Below are 20,852 nucleotides of genomic sequence, written 5' to 3'. Positions count from 1 at the left end.
TTGTAACAACTTACATTTCAGATCAATCATATGTGATGTGAATAAAGTAGCAGCCTTAATGATAAAACAATGTAATCATGCTTGGCTTTATGACAGTAATACACTGATGTATTTGTTCTAGATTCAACATGGTGGACGACTAATGGACAAGTTTCTGGAAGTCAGATGGGCCTGCAGATCAGTGACATCACAGAGGAAGACGCAGGGCTGTACGTGTGCATATCTGGGCCAGAAGAACAATATATATCTGTATTTAACATCCATGTTCATAAGACACAGAGGAAAAGCAGAGGCACTAGGAGTTTACACGGGGAGAGGAAGCTGATACACACAGAGGTAGGCAGCCTACAGAGGGAGGATCAGGGGACAGACCTGAACTCTCTAGATCTCCACAGGGCTTCTCAGAGAACACAGTCTGACCTGGTCCTGGCTGTCTGCCTGTCTGTATTCATCACCTTCCTGTTAGCATTTATACTTGGTGCTCTTTCCAGACCTCTCCTGGACCCTCTCTGGAGGAGGTGCTGTAACCGTACCAAGCAAAGCTCCTCCCCAGCCCAGTCGGTCTCCTCTGCTGGGCAGGGCCCCTACGACAATGGCGCCTATTCAGATGAGGCGCAGGAGGAACTAGGAACACACAGGGAGAGTAGTGTGACATTCAGAGGACATCCTTCAGAAATAAGGGATCAGAGTAGCATTCCTTACTATGATACGGTGGCCAATGGCAGACAGGACAACCTCGCTGGGGAATATGAGAATGCTACTCTGATCCCTTATTATATGAGCAACATATGAGAATGTTTATGCAAAGGATATCTCACACCCCTCCCTTGAGGTCCATCACCCACCTGACGAGAAGCCCAGGGCACAGGACTCTGTCAGCTCAGGCAGCTCCCAACAGGACAGCCCAGAGACAGACACCCATAGTGGAGAACTCTCTGGTGTCTCTCTGAGTGAACCACAAGTGGGTGCTCACCCAGTCCATACCCACCATGGCATGGAGTTTGAACCCATCCCTGACCCAGAACAGTTGCAGGGATATCGAAGCTCGTCCGTGTCTTCACACTCTGACCAGGAGAGGCCGGATAGGGATCAGGATATGCACTGGCCCAAAAACTATTTGGCTCAAAGATTGGAAGAGAAGTGCAAGACCCAGAACAATCCCTGGGAACATCAATCCCTCCAGAAGGAAGATGACTCCTTTGAGCAGAGTTCAGATTTCCCTATGGTTAAACAAGTTGATGTGCCACAGATCAAGATCGGCAGCGTGGGTGAGATCCCTGGATTTACAGCTGAGCCCTTTAGGGATTGGAAACCAATCAAGGCAGATCCAAACCCCATGGAGCCTGAGCTGTGGAATGACAGTGGAGAGAGCTTTGAGTTTCCTGATTCTATCCGAGGTGCATCGGCACAGTCCAGCAGTCAAGATCTCTCAGGTTCTGCTTTTGACGATCAGTTGAGAAAGAAGTATGAACAAGCTCGGAATGAAGAACCGCTGGTGGAAGACCAGAGGGAGAATAATAAGCTGCTGGAGCTGAACCTAAGTTACAGTGGGAATGAACCTACAGTGTACACTGTGAACTCAGAGATGGAGGTAGTGAAGGAGAAGATGATTGTCCAGAATGTGGGTGAACTGATACAGGAAGCTCAGAGTGCTCTGAAAACACAGGAGTGCTATGATATGTCCAGTGATCGTGGGGATGAACCCACAAAGTGCACCGTGAACGAGGAGGATTCAGCTCAAGTTCCAGATGTCATGTACAGGGATCCATCTCTCAGTCTTGGAGACACTGTCTCTTTGGTGCCAAGGAAAACTCTCAATATTGGCTTTAAGAAATACACCAAGCCCCTTCCACAGCTGTCTTTGCCAAAAACATCCCTCCCTTTCTCCACCTCTTCAGACTCTCAAACTCAACTCTTCTATGTCCCCCCACTTGGGAGACGTCTGGATAGCCATCCCCCTCAGGAAGCTCCACCTGCTGCCCCAAGAACACCCTCACCCTCTGGTTCATCCTCTTCTAGAACCGGGAGCGAGGATCAGACTACAATGAACCGAAAAAGAAAAGAGAAAGCTAAGATCCCTGACGTCACATATAGGGATTACTCTCTCAGATCTGGAGACACATCAACTAAAGTATCTTTCTCTCCAAGAAAAGATCTAAATATTGGCTTTTCCAGCGAGAGTTCTCAATATCAACATGAGTCTATGACAAGGTACGAGAGTGTCACCAGAACAAAGGGTGTAGACTTTGATGAAGACAGCAAGCTTCGTCCCCAAATGTCTTTGCCCAAAACATCACTCCTTTCCACCACCTCCTCAGACAGGGTCAGAGCTGAGGAGCCATCAGTTAAAATCTACATCCCTGGACTTAGGAGGCGTCAGAATATTCAGCCCCCTCAGGAAGCTCCACCTGCCAAATCATCCTCTTCCAGCTGTGAGAGTGGAGATGAGACTCCAAAACACACAATGAAACCAGCTAAAGCCATCACAGATTATTTTTCCCCAAGGAGAACACTCAATATCAGCTTTAACAACTCAGCCAGTACCACAGATGAGGTGGAGAGGAAAACCGAAGCAGAGGACGGGTGGGATCAGCCAAGGCTTGGTAAAGTGAAGGCGCTGTCAGAGAGAACACGAAGGGACACAGAGGAAAGTTCTACAGACATGAATGTTTCTTTCTCCCAAATAAGAGCGCTCAATATCAACTTTGATGCCTCAGACAGCAGCACAGACGAGGTGGGGAGGAGTACCGGAGCAGACTACAGTAACCCTACTGAAGAAATCAGTCCCTCTCCCCAACTGTCATTGTACAAAACATCAAACTTTTTCTCCACCCCCACAGATGAGGCGAGGCCTAGAGGAGAGTATTCACTCCAAATTCCCCTACACAGGAAGCGCTTAGTTGTAGACATCCAGCCCCCCCTGGCTCTACCGGATGCCCCAGCAACACCTCCACCATCCCCAGAGGGAGAGGAGGCAGCAGGGTCTGGATGGAGGAGTAGGGAACAACAGATGAGAGCCATGGATGGATTTGGCTGTAACTCCATGACACAGGGAGACCGGAGCTATATGGGGTTAGTGGTTGCTAAACCATTCGGCATATCTCGTCCATATCAGAGCATTACCTCAGAAACCATTATGACCACCCGGTGTAGTGAGGTCTCTACCTCTGGTGACCTCAATATGACCTACTCCAACCCCCCCCTCCATTTTGAAACGCACAAAGAGGGCAGTGAAGCTTGAGAGCTACCACTGTAATTGTTTGTACTGATTAAAGAAATCACCTGAGAAGTTAATGCAGCAGATGAAAGTTGTTAAAACGTAAGTTTTTTATTTTACAGAATTATACTGTTATTACATTGTTGTAAATGAGTAACACCAGACATGTTTGTCTTAATGAAAATAGCTGTTTAAGTGACTGAATTATTTCAGACTGAGGCAAATAAAAGGTGGGACCATTAAAACCCAATTTCCCAGATTCATATCCACCTACTTTACTCACCCAGTACCCTACTCCCCTCTATTTTGCTACAAAATCCTCTTCATGACACTATCATAAATAAACCTGTAATGAAAGTCGCCCATATTGTGTTTGATGTTTTTATATCAGTTGATCTATGGGTACCTGGATAATAAGGTGCACACATGACGTGGTAATTACTGTGGTAATGCAATAGTAAAAATACATTAGGCCTACAGTAGCGGAATCAAACATGATCCTGTGCAATTTAAAAACACACAACGAACATCTCATCACAAACCACATTTGAATCTTTCTGTAAAGGAAGATGGCAAAGCAAAAATGAATGACAACAGTAAGTTAATATAGAGATACTGTAGGTTACAGTGAAAACACATACTGTACATACATATAGTCAGGACAGGGTTGTTCAACCTCCTGCATTACCAATGTAGAACACCATCTGAATTAGACTTATTAGTGTGCAGTCCAGCCACTAGCTCCATCTCCAAAAACCTAATATAGACAAATATACTGATGACTGGACAGGGAAGCCAAAGCATCGTGGAGATCTCATGTGACCTTACTACTTCATAAATTGATCCATTTACTGTATATGCTTTAGTTGTGGATAAGATGCCACTGGGTTTGACATGTCAAAAGATCTGACATCATTCTTACAACGCAGTCTCATGTTAATTTCAGTTCATGTCCATTTGTTTGAGAGACTGACTTTGTTGTTTTTACTGTGTGTGATAGGGGGAGGGGTTGGTAAATGAAGAAGGGAACTCCTCTTCCTCAAATGAGGTTACATGTGTGTTTCAGCTCTAAATATACACAATAATGGTTTTCATAAAGCATTAAGACAACATGGAGGATATCAAATGAAGCACAAATTCCTGTACAAAAAAAAAAAAAAAGTTTTCAAAAATCTCATCCATTCTGACGGAGAGCGTGCAACGTTTCACTCATGACAATTGAGCGTCACATCACAGCCAGAGAAAAGTTTATACATGTGTTACAAGAACATTAGCAAAAGCATAGCATTGTCACAGGGGTCAAACTCTAACCCTTCAATGTCCATGGTCTAACTCTAACCCTTCAATGTCCATGGTCTAACTCTAACCCTTCAATGTCCATGGTCTAACTCTAACCCTTCAATGTCCATGGTCTAACTCTAACCCTTCAATGTCCATGGTCTAACTCTAACCCTTCAATGTCCATGGTCTAACTCTAACCTTTCAATGTCCATGGTCTAACTCTAACCCTTCAATGTCTATGGTCTAACCCTTCAATGTCCATGGTCTAACTCTAACCCTTCAATGTCTATGGTCTAACTCTAACCCTTCAATGTCTATGGTCTAACTCTAACCCTTCAATGTCTATGGTCTAACCCTTCAATGTCTATGGTCTAACTCTAACCCTTCAATGTCTATGGTCTAACTCTAACCCTTCAATGTCTATGGTCTAACCCTTCAATGTCCATGGTCTAACTCTAACCCTTCAATGTCTATGGTCTAACCCTTCAATGTCCATGGTCTAACCCTTCAATGTCTATGGTCTAACTCTAACCCTTCAATGTCTATGGTCTAACTCTAACCCTTCAATGTCTATGGTCTAACTCTAACCCTTCAATGTCTATGGTCTAACCCTAACCCTTCAATGTCTATGGTCTAACCCTTCAATGTCCATGGTCTAACTCTAACCCTTCAATGTCTATGGTCTAACCCTTCAATGTCCATGGTCTAACTCTAACCCTTCAATGTCTATGGTCTAACTCTTCAATGTCCATGGTCTAACTCTAACCCTTCAATGTCCATGGTCTAACTCTAACCCTTCAATGTCCATGGTCTAACTCTAACCCTTCAATGTCCATGGTCTAACTCTAACCCTTCAATGTCTATGGTCTAACCCTTCAATGTCCATGGTCTAACTCTAACCCTTCAATGTCCATGGTCTAACTCTAACCCTTCAATGTCCATGGTTTTGAGACCTCTTGAATGATAAGCCCAAAAGTCTCATTTCATCCTGATCTAATCCCTGACCACTGTGTGTGCGCGCACACGGGTGTGTTGAGCAAGTAAAGCAAACTCCAGAAAAAATGTTGAGAAAAAAAACGTACAAACCTACAGCTTAGAAACATAGATTGGTCACGTAAACCATGAATGCTGGCCAGTCCACTAACAACTGACCACTGCACTGTAATAAGAGTTTATAGGTAGCACTGCTGATTGGTTAGTTGTGGTATGAGGTCAACTGAAGCCTTCGCGGGGGGCTAAAATACTTTAGCACAGGCTGGTGGTATCATAGTGAGCATGGGGATGAAAACCACTGGGGGCTCAAATCACTGGCACAAATGACTTAGTTATAGTAAACTGTGGAGGTGTCATCCTCCATCTGTAACAGCTTTAGGGACCATGGCTAAAAGAACAACTACTGTAACACTCAGCCTGACAATGTACTTCTTTAAGAATTCCAATTCAACCCAAATATAGGACAAAACTGATAGAAACGATGGGTTCTGTAGGTTATAAAGAGACAAGCACAGATCAAGTTCAAAGCACGGATATACAATATTCAAATGTGCCCAGGTCAAAGTGACCTTGATTTAAGACGAAGACCGACTGTTCAAAAGGGAGGGATTTTGTTTGTTTAATTCCTCCTCACGGGAGCGAGGGGTTGAAGAGTGGATTTTTCTCTAATTACCATTTAGGCCACGTCAGCCACTCATGAGAACAGTTATCCTATCACACAGCACACAGTGAGGGGATGCAACACCACAGGGTCTGCCATGTGCTTAACCACAATGCAACATGGGTAGGGAACATTACCCGGACATAGTTGGCGTCTCCATAGTGACCATAAGTAATCTACATCCCAATCTCGCCAGGGCAGTTTACACCCAGTTTTGTATCTTACACCCCCCTGCAATCATTACCTGGAAGCACCACCTGTCATCGCTGACACGCACCTCTCCATTTTGTATAGTTTGTTTTCTCATAGCCGTCGTCGTCGTATTATGTTGTTTTGTTGACGTTTGTTGCAGTGTACCTGATGCTATGACATCTCTCTTTCTTTGTACCATTCCACAAACTCATCCAACAAAACTGGCCCTGACAAAATGAGAGAAAAGAATGATAACATTAGGGAATTGATCAGCTGTACCACTATGAGAATGAGTGTATTAGTGTCAGTGTGCGTGTGGATACTCACAGGCTCCATCCTCATCATAGTTACTGAGTTCCAGGTTGATTGTCCTGCTGAACTCTAAAACGTTGCACCACTGGTCTTTGTTGATGACCTTATACTTGGATTGCTAAATAAATTAACATAGACAGGCAGTCAATACAAAGAACACTACATTCACACACAGTTCCCTCACTTTATTAAGTTAAATGTTACACAGGCTAGACTCCATACCTCTAAAAACTGATTGAACACAGGAAACAGTGACCAAGTCTTTCCCAGGAGAAGCCCCAACATGCACTTGGCGGTGTTCAGGTCTAAACTCCTCTGGTCCTTTTCCTGTACAATCAAAAATATACAGACATCGCTAAGGTCCCGGGTCAAATACGACTCAATGTAAATATTTAACTGTAAGTGATTAAGTAATACAGTAAGCCTACTAGTAACGGTCAATGATTGTGTAATTCATGAGGACAAATCCAAATCCCATGTGCTTTGTTTATTAAATGGTATTGATCTCACTTCAAGCACTATATTTCCATTCACTGTAAAGCTCAATTAAATTGCTTTCAGGGGAACATGCCTTACTTCAAGCCAGACTATGTAAATATCCCATCAGTACTCTTGACAAGCACTTCAGCCATGCAAGACAAACAAGAAAATAATCTTGACACTCAAAACTTATGAATACAAAACAGAGCTGACAGCACAACAATATTTTCATACCCGACGACACTGATGTGTGTTTATTTTTTAAAGTTGAATCTGTCGTGTGTTGAATCTAAATATCAACAAATAAATATCCAAGGGGAATGAATATCCCAGTCAGAGGAAATCTAGTGATAATACCGCAGATCAGGTTTTGCCTCACTCACCCGAGCAAAGTCGAAGGCGTATCTGTAAATGAGCTTAAAGTTGCTGGTGTTGTTTAGGACAGACCTCAGGTAGTCCAGGGAGTTCCTCAGCCTCTCTGTGGAGTCGCACCTGACACCGCCAGAGAGACATGTTAGAGACAGACTAGAGTCCCAGCTGTCAGAGTGTAGACTATAAAACAAGACAGTTAACTATAAAGTAGACTATATGGGTAGACTATAACCCCAGTCTGGGGTCAGCACCATTTTGTACACTGCACAGCCTGGAATGGAAATAAACTATATGGACAGACACGCACAGAACATACGTACAGTTGAAGTCGGAAGTTTACAAACACCTTAGCCAAATATATTTCACATTCCCAGTGAGTCAGAAATTTACATACACTCAACTAGTATTTGGTAGCATTGCCTTTAAGTTGTTTAACTTGGGTCAAACATTTTGGGTAGCCTTCCACAAGCATCCCATAATAATTTGGGTGAATTTTGGCCCATACCTCCTGACAGAGCTGATGTAACGGAGTCAGATTTGTAGGCCTCCTTGCTCACACACGCTTTTTCAGTTCTGCCCACAAATGTTCTATAGGATTGAGGTCAGGGCTTTGTGATGGCCACTCCAATACCTTGACTTAGTTGTCCTTAAGACATTTTGCCACAACTTTGGAAGTATGCTTGGGGTCATTGTCCATTTGGAAGAGCCAAATGCGACCAAGCTTAAACTTCCTGACTGATGTCTTGAGATGTTGCTTCAATATATCCACATAATTTCCCTACCTCATGATGCCATCTATTTTGTGAAGTGCACAATCCCTCCTGCAGCAATGCACCCCCACAACATGATGCTGCCACCCCCATGCTTCACAGTTGGGATTGTGTTCTTCTGCTTGCAAGCCTCCCCTTTTTTCCTCCAAACATATCGATGGTCATTATGGCCAAACAGTTCTATTTTTGTTTCATCAGACAAGAGGACGCTTTTTTTAATGGCGGTTTTGGAGCAGTGGCTTCTTCCTTGCTGAGCGGCCTTTCAGGTTATGTCGATATAGGACTCATTTTAGTGTGGATATAGATACTTTTGTACCCGTTTCCTTCTGCATCTTCACAAGGTCCTTTGCTGTTGTTCTGAGATTGATTTGCACTTTTCGCACCAAAGTATGTTCATCTCTAGGAGAATGAACGAGTCTCCTTCCTGAGCGTTATGACAGCTGCGTGGTCCCATGGTGTTTATACTCAAACTATTGTTTGTACAGATTAATATGGTACCTTCAGGCATTTGGAAATTGCTCCAAAGGATGAACCAGACTTGTGGAGGTCTACAATTCTTTTTCTGAGGTCTTGGCTGATTTCTTTTGATTTTCCCATGATGTCAAGCAAAGAGGCACTGAGTTTGAAGGGAGGCCTTGAAATACATCAACAGGTACACCTCCAATTGACTTAAATTATGTAAATTAGCCTATCAGAAGCTTCTAAAGCCATGACATAATTTTCTGGAATTTTCCAAGCTGTTTAAAGGCACAGTCAACTTAGTGTAAACTTCTGACCCACTGGAATTGTGATACATAATAATACATAAGTGAAATAATCTGTAAACAATTGCTGGAAGAATTACTTGCACAAAGTAGATATCATAACAGACTTTCCAAAACTCTAGTTTGTTAACAAGAAATGTGTGGAGTGGTTGAAAAACGAGTTTTAATGACTCCAACCTAAGTGTATGTAAACTCCCGACTTCAACTGTATAATAAAAACACACAAATTGAGAGCAGACTTACTGCAGGGAGCCCATGCCTTTCAACCACTCCTGTAGGGTGAAGTAGCCCATACTCTGGGCATCTAACTTCCAGGCCAGAACCAGCATCACCACCTGTTCACAAACACCATACACTCACAATCTTTCAATAACATAGTTTTGGCATGGGTCCTTAGATCCTTAAAAGGTTCTACAGCTGCACCATCGAGAGCATCCTGACTGGTTGCATCACTGCCTGGTATGGCAACTGCTCGGCCTCCGACCACAAGGCACTACAGAGGGTAGTGCGAACGGTCCAGTACATCACTGGAGCCAAGCTTCCTGCCATTCAGGACCTCTATACCAGGCGGTGTCAGAGGAAGGCCCTAAAAATGATCAAAGAATCCAGCCACCCTAGTCATATCCAGCCACCCTTCTCGCTGCTACCACACGGCAAGCAGTACTGGAGCGCCAAGTCTAGGTCCAAAAGGCTTCTTAACAGCTTCTACCCCCAAGCCGTAAGACTCCTGAACATCTAGTCAAATGGCTACCCAGACTATTTGCATTGCCCCTCCCCTCACCACTGCCACTTTATGTTGTCATCTATGCATAGTCACTTTAATTAACTCCACCTACATACTACTTAAACTAACCGGTGCCCCCCCTGTATATATTGTTAATTTTTACTGCTGCTCTTTAATTGCTTGTTACTTTCATTTCTTATTCTAATTTTTATTTTTTTTAACTGCATTGTTGGTTAGGGGCTTGTAAGTAAGCATTTCACTGTAAGGTCTACACCAGTTGTATTTGGCTCATGTGACTAATAACATTTGATTTGAGTTTGTCAAAGACTTCAGCCACCCAAGTCATAGACTGTACTCTCTGCTACCGCACGACAAGCTGTACCGATGCACCAAGTCTGGAACCAACAGAACCCTGAACAGTTCTACCATCAAGTCATAAGACTGCTGAAAAGTTCTACCATCAAGTCATAAGACTGCTGAACAGTTCTACCATCAAGTCATAAGACTGCTGAACAGTTCTACCATCAAGTCATAAGACTGCTGAACAGTTCTACCATCAAGTCATAAGACTGCTGAACAGTTCTACCATCAAGTCATAAGACTGCTGAACAGTTCTACCATCAAGTCATAAGACTGCTGAACAGTTCTACCATCAAGTCATAAGACTGCTGAACAGTTCTACCATCAAGTCATAAGACTGCTGAACAGTTCTACCATCAAGTCATAAGACTGCTGAACAGTTCTACCATCAAGTCATAAGACTGCTGAACAGTTCTACCATCAAGTCATAAGACTGCTGAACAGTTCTACCATCAAGTCATAAGACTGCTGAACAGTTCATCAAATGGCCACCTGGACTATTTGCATTATCTCGCTTTTTTGTTGTATCGACTCTCTTGCATTGGCTCTATGCACACTCACTGGACTCTACCCACACTACACTGACACTCCAAGACACACACGCAGTGGAAGAAGATACTCGCGACTAGTGATGGCTGATGTAAGAGCACAGCATGAGAACTACATTGTTTGGATGGCAGACCATCTGTGTGCTATCCAGGATTAAAAACACCTTATGTGGAAATCTCAATGAAGAGACATTCCCACAGAAGTCCTAGGGTCACTGAAGCCAGGAGAGATGAAGACTGATGAAACTTGAATTGACTAAATGAATATTACTGTGTGAATTAAATTGTCATATTTTGACTGTTTCAAGAGTTTATAAAGAACTAAGAATTTTTACATGTTTTATTGTACTGTAAGTGGTATAGATTTATTGTTACAGAGAAACTGTTATTCTGTTTGTCAGACAGCGGATAGTTCAAAGAGGAGCGACACAGGTGCCCCTGGTTAATTTAGAGAAGACTTGTGATGATTAGATTCAAGAATGTGTGTGTGTGTGTGTTGTTTTCATGCCTTTGTTTTAATGTTTTGGGCCATGCAAAGTGATGTTAATTAGACGATAGGAGATACCGGGAGTTGGCACTCTTGGAAGAATAAAAGCTTTACTTAAACTTAGATCATGTTTGGATCTAAAACCTGAGTTCTTGACCAATAGCATTACTGTAAAGTTAACCTCCATGTAGGTCTGATATCTGATTGGTGTAACCGCTGCTTCTCAGAGGTGTGACAATTGGGGTTGGCAAGACCAACACAGAGAATCCTGAATTCCTAAAACACCACATAGCAAATTCTTGCATACAGTTGATAAAAATAGTCATTTCTGGGCTGCCCTACACACACACACACGCATATTGACGCCACACACACACACTGCTGATACTGTTTATTATAAATCCGGGTTGCCTAGTCCCTTTTACCTCAGCTACCTCCTACCCCTGCACATTGACTCGGTACCGGCACTCCTTGAATAAAGCCTCAGTTATATTACTGTTTCCATTTCGCAAATTTTTCTCACTTTTTAACTCTGCATTGTTGTGAAAGGGCTCATAAGTAAGCATTTCACAGTAAAGTCTACACCTGTTGTATTCAGAGCATTTGACAAATAACATTTTATTTATGATTTGCATGCACATGTAAATCGATTATAAATGTCACTCATCTACATAGACATGAATAGCCATCCTTACATTTTCGGGTTCCACTCCAATGTCTTCACAGAACTTCTCCATTCCCTCTGGCCCCACAACATCGTCACAGACTATCAAAGACACACACACAGAGCCATTATACATACTGTATGACATCACAACCAGACACTCCACTCTATTACATGGTGTGATGTCATAATCAGGATGTCAAAGCATTCACTATTATAACCAATCATAGTTTGTGATATCTTCATTGTTATGATGTCATACAATTCTTACATCACAGCAAAAATGACAATCACAATGCATACATACAGTACCCGTTCAAAGTTTGGACACACCTACACATGCAAAGGTTTTTCTTTATATTTACTATTTTCCAAATTGTAGAATACATTGTTGCTTTGCACACTCTTGGCATTCTCTCAACCAGCTTCACCTGGAGTGCTTTTCCAACAGTCTTGAAGGAGTTCCCACATATGCTGAGCACTTGTTGGCTGCTTTTCCTTCACTTTGCGGTCCAACTCATCCCAAACCATCTCAAGTGGGTTGAGGTCAGGTGATTGTGGAGGCCAGGTCAACTGATGCAGCACTCATCCCTCTCCTTCTTGGTCAAATAGCCCTTACACAGCCTGGAGATGCACGCCCACACCATCACACATCCATGCTTCACGGTGGGAACTACAAGGAGATCATCCGTGTGAATGATCTCCGCATGGATGATCTCCTTGTGGTTCCCACCGTGAAGCATGGAGGAGGTGTGATGGTGCTTTGCTGGTGCCACTGTCAGTGATTTATTTAGAATTCAAGGCACACGTAACCAGCATGGCTACACAGCACTCTGCAGCGATACCCCATCCCATCTGGTTTGCGCTTAGTGGGACTATAATTTGTTTTTCAACAGGACAATGACCCAACACACCTCCAGGCTGTGTAAGGGATATTTGACCAAGGAGGAGAGTGATGGAGTGCTGCATCAGATGACTTGGCCTCCACAATCACTCGACCTCAACCCAACTGAGATGGTTTGGGATGAGTTGGACCGCAGAGTGAAGGAAAAGTAGCCAACAAGTGCTCAGCATATATGGGAACTCCTTCAAGACGGTTGGAAAAGCATTCCAGGTGCCATCAAGGCAAACGGTGGCTATTTGAATAATCTAAAATATATAACACTTTTTTTGGTTACTACAGGATTCCATGTGTTATTTCATAGTTGATGTCTTCATTATTATTCTACAAAGTAGAAAATAGTAAAAATAAAGAAAAACCTTGTAATGAGTATGTGTCCAAACTTTTGACTGGTACTGTACCTACATAATAATTGTCTTTGACGCTATCCCACCTGCAAGGGACATACAAAACCTTGATCTACAGAAATTTCAGCAAGCAAGCGACATCCTATACGAAACAATCAATGATGCCCTAGTCACAGCCTTCTCATACAACAATTCAACTTTGACATGAAAAACCCAATCTAAGGGTAACAGAAGGTATTTACACCGTTATGGTCTGTGTTTTATACAAACTGATAGAGGAAATTGAAAAAAATTTTTCTACAATTCTTGTGTCTCACCTGCGTATTCGTAGAACCACTCCAGACATCTTTTACTGGAGAAGGTCTCCTCCTCTCGGATTTGTGGTGCCTCATGTTTTCTAAAAACACTGCATTACGAAAAAGACCATTTCAGACAACCTACGGCACAAGTGCACACAGCATAGTTCACACATTACTGCGGGTGCTGGGAATACATTGTGTGACTCCTACCGTCTGGGAGCATATTACACACTACGATGTAAAAAAGGTTAATCCTGTTAATCCCTATTGGATGAGCTATGTGACGAAAAGTCCCCTTGCTGTTCTTGAATTTCTGAGTTGACAATGACATATGCAAACTCATTGGGGAGACAAATCCCTTGTCATCATTAGGGTTGAAAAGGGTCGGAAACTTTCCGGAAGTACTCCATGGGAAGTTAAGCTAGGGAATTTGGGGAATTTTGCTTAAATTCATCAAAAAAGTTAGCTTATTACAGTTTACTTTTTTGTGGGATACACATAAGGCAATTCTAGGTCTTGTGGCATATTTTGGTTAAACTATCCCCAATTCAATGGAATTGTAACCCTCTGCATGCACAGTGCGCTCTTCCATCACATGTACAGCTGATTCTCAAGATCTTGCACACTAATGAGATGCTATTGAGCCCACACTATTACACTGTCTGGGCCAAGAACTACATGCTTTCTGGTAAGTTTTGATTACAATACTGGGTGGGGTGAATATATTTTATATGACATGAGTTTTTGTTAAATAGTGAATAGTAGCCAACAGTAAAGTGTTTAAATAATTTCTAATTTGTTAACAATTTCTGCTACTTAGTTTTTGCTACCATGTGGGTTTTAGCTTGATAACTGAGGATTGTTAATTCACCTGTTTCCATAAGTTTCATTTTAAAACATTTATCTTACAAATTAGTTGTTTCATCTAACTGCTTAACTATTTACCTGTACATGGAATTGTATTCGGGGTTTTTTTACTCATTTTTTTTCTCATCTTTATAGGAAAATGCCACAGGCATTATCTGATTTGTGGAGACATTTTACTGCAGCTAATGCAGAACGAAAAGCTGTCTACATTTGCAAATACTGTGTCAAATCATATGTGAAGAATGCAACAAAGACGCAGAATCATCTCGCCAAGTGCATAAAGTTCCCTCAGCGCTCACAACAAGCAGCCTCTGGCAAAAGTCCCTCTACTTCTAGTCGAGGTGAAAATGATGAATCAGACACCTTATCGATAGCAACAGCTCATGGTCCTCCTGGAATCAGAAGGTTTTTTGACTCAATGGAGGAACGTAGTCAGAGAAATGCTGATGAATGTCTTGTTCGAGCGGTGTATGCAACTGGTTTACCTCTGATGCTAACAAGCAATGTGTATTGGAAGAGATTTCTGAATGTTCTTCGCCCAGCATACAACCCTCCAACCAGACATGCTTTATCAACTAATTTGCTGGATGCAAAGTTCAAGTGAAAGTCAAGCAAATCATAGAGAAAGCAGACTGTATTGCAATCAAGGAAATGGTTAGGCATGTGAAGGGTCATGAAGTTATAGCAGCAATCTACCTCCCCAAGCAAAGTGAGAAGAATAAGAGCACCATATTGAAGCTGCCCAGCAACACCTGTTGGGGTGGTGTTGTCATCATGTTTGACCGTCTCTCCAAGAAATGGGGGAAGGAGTCTCTCCAAGAAATGTCCATATCACAGTCTTCCGATATGGACAGCCCCATCAAGAGGATCCTCCTGGATTATGCATTTTGGGAGAGAGTGGTAAGCAGCCTGAAACTCCTGAAACCTATAGCAGTACCCACTGCACGGATTGAGGAAGACAATACCATCCTGTCTGATGTACAGACTCCGCTTGCAGATGCAAGAGAAGAAATCCGTACTGCCCTGCCCACTTCACTGTTGCTCAAAGCAGAGGAAACTGCAGTTCTGAAATACATCAAAAAGCGTGAAGACTTATGCCTGATGCCCATACACGCCACAGTGTACATGCTGGACCCCAAGTATGCTGTCAAGAGTATCCTGTCTGGTGCAGAGATCAACAAGATCTCACTAGTGTCTCGCCACCTTGGCCTGGATGAGGGCAAGGTTCTTGGCAGTCTGGCGAAGTACACTTCCATGCAAGGGCTTTGGGATGGAGATGCAATATGGCAGTCGTGCCAACATACAGTTGAAGTCGGAAGTTTACAAACACCTTAGCCAAATTGTTTTTCATAATTCCTGACATGTTATCCTCATAAAAATGAATGTCTTAGGTCAGTTAGGATCACCACTTTATTTTAAGAATGTGAAATGTCAGAATAATAGTAGAGAACAATTTATTTCAGCTTTTATTTCTTTCATCACATTCCCAGTGGGTCAGAAGTTTACATACACTCAATTAGTATTCTATAGCATTGCCTTAAAATTGTTTAACTTCAAGCAAACGTTACAGATATCCTTCCACAAGCTTCCCACAATAAGTTGGGTGAATTTTGGCTAATTCCTCCGGACAGAGCTGGTGTAACTGGTCAGGTTTGTAAGCCTCCTTGCTCGCACATGCTTTTCAGTTCTGCCGACACATTTTCTATACGATTGAGGTCAGGGCTTTGTGATGGCCACTCCAATACCTTGACTTTGTCGTCCTTAAGCCATTTTGCCACAACGTTGGAAATATGATTGGGGTCATTGTCCATTTGGAAGACCCATTTGTGACCAAGCTTTAACTTCCTGACTGATGTCTTGAGATGTTGCTTCAATATATCCACATCATTATCCTGCCTCATGCCATCTATTTTGTGAAGTGCACCAGCCCCTCCTGCAGCAAAGCACCCCCACAACATGATGCTGCCACCCCTGTGCTTTACGGTTGGGATGGTGTTCTTCGGCTTGCAAGCCTCCGCCTTTTTCCTCCAAACATAACGATGGTCATTATGGCCAAACAGTTAAATTTTTGTTTCATCAGACCAGAGGACATTTCGCCAAAAAGTACGATCTTTGTCCCCATGTGCAGTTGCAAACCGTAGTCTGGCTTTTTTTAAATGCCGGTTTTGGAGCAGTGGCTTCTTCCTTGCTGAGCGGCCTTTCAGGTTATGTCGATATAGGACTCGTTTTACTGTGGATATAGATACTTTAGTACCTGTTTCCTGCAGCATCTTCACAAGGTCCTTTGCTGTTGTTCTGGGATTGATTTGCACTTTTCTCACCAAAGTAAGTTAATCTCTAGGAGACAGAACGAGTCTCCTTCCTGAGCGGTATGATGGCAGCGTGGTCCCATGGTGTTTATACCTGCGTACTATTGTTTGTACAGATGAACGTGGTACCTTCAGGCATTTGGAAATTGCTCCCAAGGATGAACCAGACTTGTGGAGGTATACAATTTCTGAGGTCTTGGCTGATTTCTTTTGAAATACATCCACAGGTACACCTCCAATTGACTCAAATTATGTCAATTAGCCTATCAGAGCTTCTAAAGCCATGACATCATTTTCTGGAATTTTCCAAGCTGTTTAAAGGCACAGTCAACTTAGTGTATGTACACTTCTGACCCTCTAGAATTGTGATACAGTGAATGACAAGTGAAATAATATGTATGTAAACAATTGTTGGAAAAATTACTTGTGTCATGCACAAAGTAGATGTCCTAACCGACTTACCAAAACTATAGTTTGTTAACAAGAATTTTGTGGAGTGGTTGAAAAATGAGTTTTAATGACTCCAACCTAAGTGTATGTAAACTTCTGACTTCAACTGTATCTCATCAGCCACCTGGTGGAAGGGACTTTATGGATCTGAGGCTCTTTCCACCCTTGCCTCCCTCATCCTCCAAATCACACCAACATCAGCCGCCTCAGAGCGCAACTGGTCCTTGTTTGGGAACACACACACCAAAGCATGCAAAAGGCTGACCAATACAAGGGTTGAAAAATAGGTGGCCATCTGGGCAAATTTGAGGCTGACAACGAGCCATCCTCAACAAGGTTGGAAAGTGACAGTGAAGATGAGGCCTCAGAGTCTGATGTTCAAGAAGGGGACATTGAGAAGGTCCAGGGAGAAGACATGGAAGCCTGAGAGGAAGACAACCAAAGCTTTAGTTTCTAGACTGTCATTTTACAGATGTATGTTGAAAATGGTTTTGGGAGATGCGATGGATCATTGGGGATCATTCAATATTCCCTTTCTTTTGTTGTTCAGTGAAATCCTCCCATGTGAAGAGTCAACTCATTTAATTAAAGTTCAATTCATAACTAAATCGTTTATTACATTTCTATTGGAAGGATTTAATTTGAAATTATGTCTACTTATGATAAGATTAAAGGTTTGTTTCTGTCTCTATATGATATGGTAAATATATCCAATGCAAAAAAAATCTACATTTAAATGGCATTAATATTAATTTGCATACATTTCCATTAATTCCCATATATTCTCGTTAATTCCCACGGAAAGTTTCCACCTCTGAATATTCCCCAAAATGTGCAACCCAAGTCATGATTCATGCATACAGTTTCAGGGAACAGGTAATCTCTGAAACCCAGAAAAAACATTTGTGAGTAATTAGGTAATTAGGGGGGGGGGGAGAAAATCTATTAAAACGAGTAGCAGAAGCAGGGCCATAACTCCAACCCCCTCTCTCTGCAAGTTTCAGGCAAGGCTATGGGTTAAATGTACCCTACCCTTCCCAATTTGGAAAGAAGTGCACACCCGCTAAACCATGATTTGTTCAAATAACCAGTTACAAAAACCTGCACACATAACCTTTGCTCGTTAGTCATCAAATCCAACATTCTTTTGACAGATGATACGATAAAATGTCTGTGCACGAGAAATGAGTGAACAGTGAAACTGAATAAGACGGTTGGATATAACTCTTCTCCTATACAGTCTAGTTACTTAGCTAACTGATGCATACGTTGGTGTAGCAGGTTGGTAGTACCTGTCCTGGCGACTCTTCTTAGCTGACAGGTCATCTCCAGCAGTGGGTCTCCTCTTTTTCCTAGGAGGCATGGCTCTGGAGCAGCAGGCTGAGAGAAAAACATTATGAGAGATATAGAGTGATATAGAGAGAATGATATATAAGTGTCACATGGGTCTGCATTAGGTGCAGGCAGAGTCGGTACCTGTGGAGTGACCGTTATGTCCAACGTCCTCCGTCAGGTTCTGAGGGGAGGGATAAATGTATTAGGCAACTACCACCAAAATACACACAAACACTGCAGCACTGACATTAGCATGCATTGAGCAAGGGGAGGGAGGGTGTGTAGGGACAGGAAGCTTGCTCTCTCATTTCCTCAAGCGTGTAACCTTTAGAGATGCAGTTGTTAGTTCAGACTGCGAGAGAGGGAGGAGAGCCGAGAGGATGAATCACACCCTTTAAGGGTCCAGCCAGGAATTTAAAATGAATCTATAACTAATTAATAACTTGGATTCATTTGTAGATAAGGGGAACTGTCCATGATCAAATCCATTGTGTCTTGCCAGAGTAAGTCCAACTGGAAAAAACAGTTGGAACAGTTGACTGGTACTCATATGACACATGAAGAATACACAATGATATGAGGGAAAAATGCTTTTACCAGCCTGTGCAGGGTGTGGTAGATTGTGTGAATGCCGGCCAGTGTAGACAAATGGGTGTGCAGCTGAAAATCTATAGGGGGGGAAAAAATACATTATCAGCACATTGCTAACTTTAACACTACAACAGTACATAAGTAGATATGGAACACATATGCAACAGTACATGTAACAGTATATGAAATAAAAATATGCTGCTCACACAGAAACAACCTCATCTTAATGACGTGCTGCATAACATGTCAATTCACTAGGTTTCCCAAGGCACAGAGAAGGGAGAGCTCACCATCTGCTACCCACAGCCTGCCTACATCATGCTCCCTCTGTCATAGCCAGAGTGACCTCTTGCATTCAGCCAATAGGAATGAGAACGCATGCATGTACAACCATCTCACCATCTTCATCATTTGCATCACAACAGCTGGGATACCTAAATAGTGACAGCAGTAACTGCACACAATCAAGGCATTTCATCAGGATGGGTATGACTATTTTTTAAAGCATTTTTATGCTGATATTAGCAGTCTTCTCTCATAGTATACCAACAAGGTGGTATGATGAAGAACTATAATGCAATAGGCTACGGCTAGATAAAAGGCAATATTATTCAGCGGCCTACAGATCATTTTTTATTTACCTAGGAAAGTCAGTTAAGAACACATTTCTTATTTACAATGCCGGCCTAGGAACAGTGCCTTGTTCCGGGGCAGAAAGACATATTTGTACCTCGTCTGCTCGGGGATTCGATCTCGCAACAACTCGGTTACAGGCTCAACGCTCTAACCACTAGGCTACTTGCCGAATACCAACATGTGGATGGTATTCAATACATAGAAGAATGCCAGCCAAAAACTGGTTGTCGATTTTGATTAAACACTACGCGGACATACGCTTATCATATATATATATATATTCACATTTTAAATCCTCATCTACGTTCACCAAGTGTCAATTTAGCTTTGTGAAAACGCTCACAGAAGCAGGAGGCTGAATTCAGTTATGCATGTGTCGAACCCCATTAAACAGTAGATTAATATAGCCTACCTAAAATAGGTACAGACGCGCAACTTGCAGAGTTTACAAAGTATCTAGAGAGTAGATGGAGACATGGATGTTGTAGTCCATTTCCTGGATTAAGGTTATTATATTCGGAGCAATGGAGAGTGGAATTAGACTACAATTCCCAGACCTCAGAAATTAATTTCATTCAACAACCCTCTACTCACCCCAACTGATGAATGCATGTTATATTGTCACAAAAATACGTTACAGCCTATGGAATAGTCCATACAAATATCTTACCGTTCTCTTGGAACAGTTGATGTAGATGATGCGCAGTTGGAGAGAGCTATTGCAGCAGGCATAGAAATACAGAACTGCGTCACAATTTATCCTCTGTAATTTTCCGCAGTTGCTTGGAAAACTGACCTATTTAGTCTTACACAACATTGTTTTCCAAGTGTTATTTGCTATGCAACTGCACTGCATTCCCAGCCGTAAAAACGCGACACAACATCAGTATAAAATGGTCGACAATAATAACACATTAAGCAGATGTAATGAACAGAATAGCAGCCTTGGCAATGTTACCGTTCCTAACAATTTCCAACAAAATGTGAATGCCTCCAGCAATGACAGTACACAGAATTCTCCCTTTGTTGCGCCCCAAGACAACACTGGGAAAGGCAGTAGTCAGATAGTCTGTACACACATTTATTCGATCACTCGATTAACAGTTCATAGAACCATTAAAATATAAAAGTAGACATGTGCAACAGACCCGGTTATCAATACGTGGAGCCTATCCTACTGCGCGTAAAATACACCAAAAGCAACAACTATACTTACTTGCCGCATCAGAGAGCATTTTTTATAAACACACAACTGTCTGTGTGAAGTCCGAGGACCGCCAGTAGGCGGAACA

At 42.4% G+C, this 20,852-nt stretch overlaps 2 protein-coding genes across 6 annotated transcripts in view; one reads left to right on the top strand and one right to left on the bottom strand.

Annotated features, from left to right (window-relative positions):
• The window catches only part of LOC115108522 (leucine-rich repeat-containing protein 26-like), a 12,862-nt gene extending 9,285 nt beyond the window's left edge, over positions 1 to 3,577 (top strand). For 4 of the 5 annotated variants that reach the window (XM_029632979.2, XM_065009115.1, XM_065009114.1 and 1 more), the window contains one exon: positions 122 to 3,577. In XM_029632979.2, the coding sequence (XP_029488839.2) occupies positions 995 to 3,241 (2,247 nt within the window). In that variant the 5' untranslated portion in view covers positions 122 to 994 and the 3' untranslated portion in view covers positions 3,242 to 3,577. The remainder of the gene's footprint in view (positions 1 to 121) is intronic. The other variant, XM_065009116.1, reaches the window with a different exon arrangement.
• LOC115108524 (DCN1-like protein 4) lies at positions 3,304 to 20,852 on the bottom strand. The gene is made up of 12 exons (XM_029632983.2): positions 20,777 to 20,852; positions 20,231 to 20,276; positions 18,931 to 19,001; positions 18,475 to 18,514; positions 18,291 to 18,378; positions 13,391 to 13,479; positions 11,857 to 11,927; positions 9,286 to 9,377; positions 7,520 to 7,628; positions 6,879 to 6,983; positions 6,672 to 6,774; positions 3,304 to 6,571 (listed from the first exon to the last, which is right to left on the bottom strand). The coding sequence occupies exons 1-12, from the start codon at positions 20,783 to 20,785 to the stop codon at positions 6,516 to 6,518; spliced, it is 879 nt and encodes a 292-aa protein (XP_029488843.1). The 5' UTR covers positions 20,786 to 20,852; the 3' UTR covers positions 3,304 to 6,515.

The sequence above is a fragment of the Oncorhynchus nerka genome, linkage group LG24 (genome assembly GCF_034236695.1).
Source record: "Oncorhynchus nerka isolate Pitt River linkage group LG24, Oner_Uvic_2.0, whole genome shotgun sequence".
In the NCBI taxonomy this organism is placed as follows: domain Eukaryota; kingdom Metazoa; phylum Chordata; class Actinopteri; order Salmoniformes; family Salmonidae; genus Oncorhynchus; species Oncorhynchus nerka.
Note: the sequence above shows the minus strand (reverse complement) of the source record. Positions and strands in the feature narration are given on the sequence as shown.

Coding starts and splice junctions, on each gene's coding strand:
- LOC115108524 (XM_029632983.2), bottom strand. Junction 11,928..13,390: donor GTGGTTCTACGAATACGCAG/GTGAGACACAAG, acceptor TGTCTTTGATAG/TCTGTGACGATGTTGTGGGG. Junction 6,775..6,878: donor TGTTCAATCAGTTTTTAGAG/GTATGGAGTCTA, acceptor TAATTTATTTAG/CAATCCAAGTATAAGGTCAT.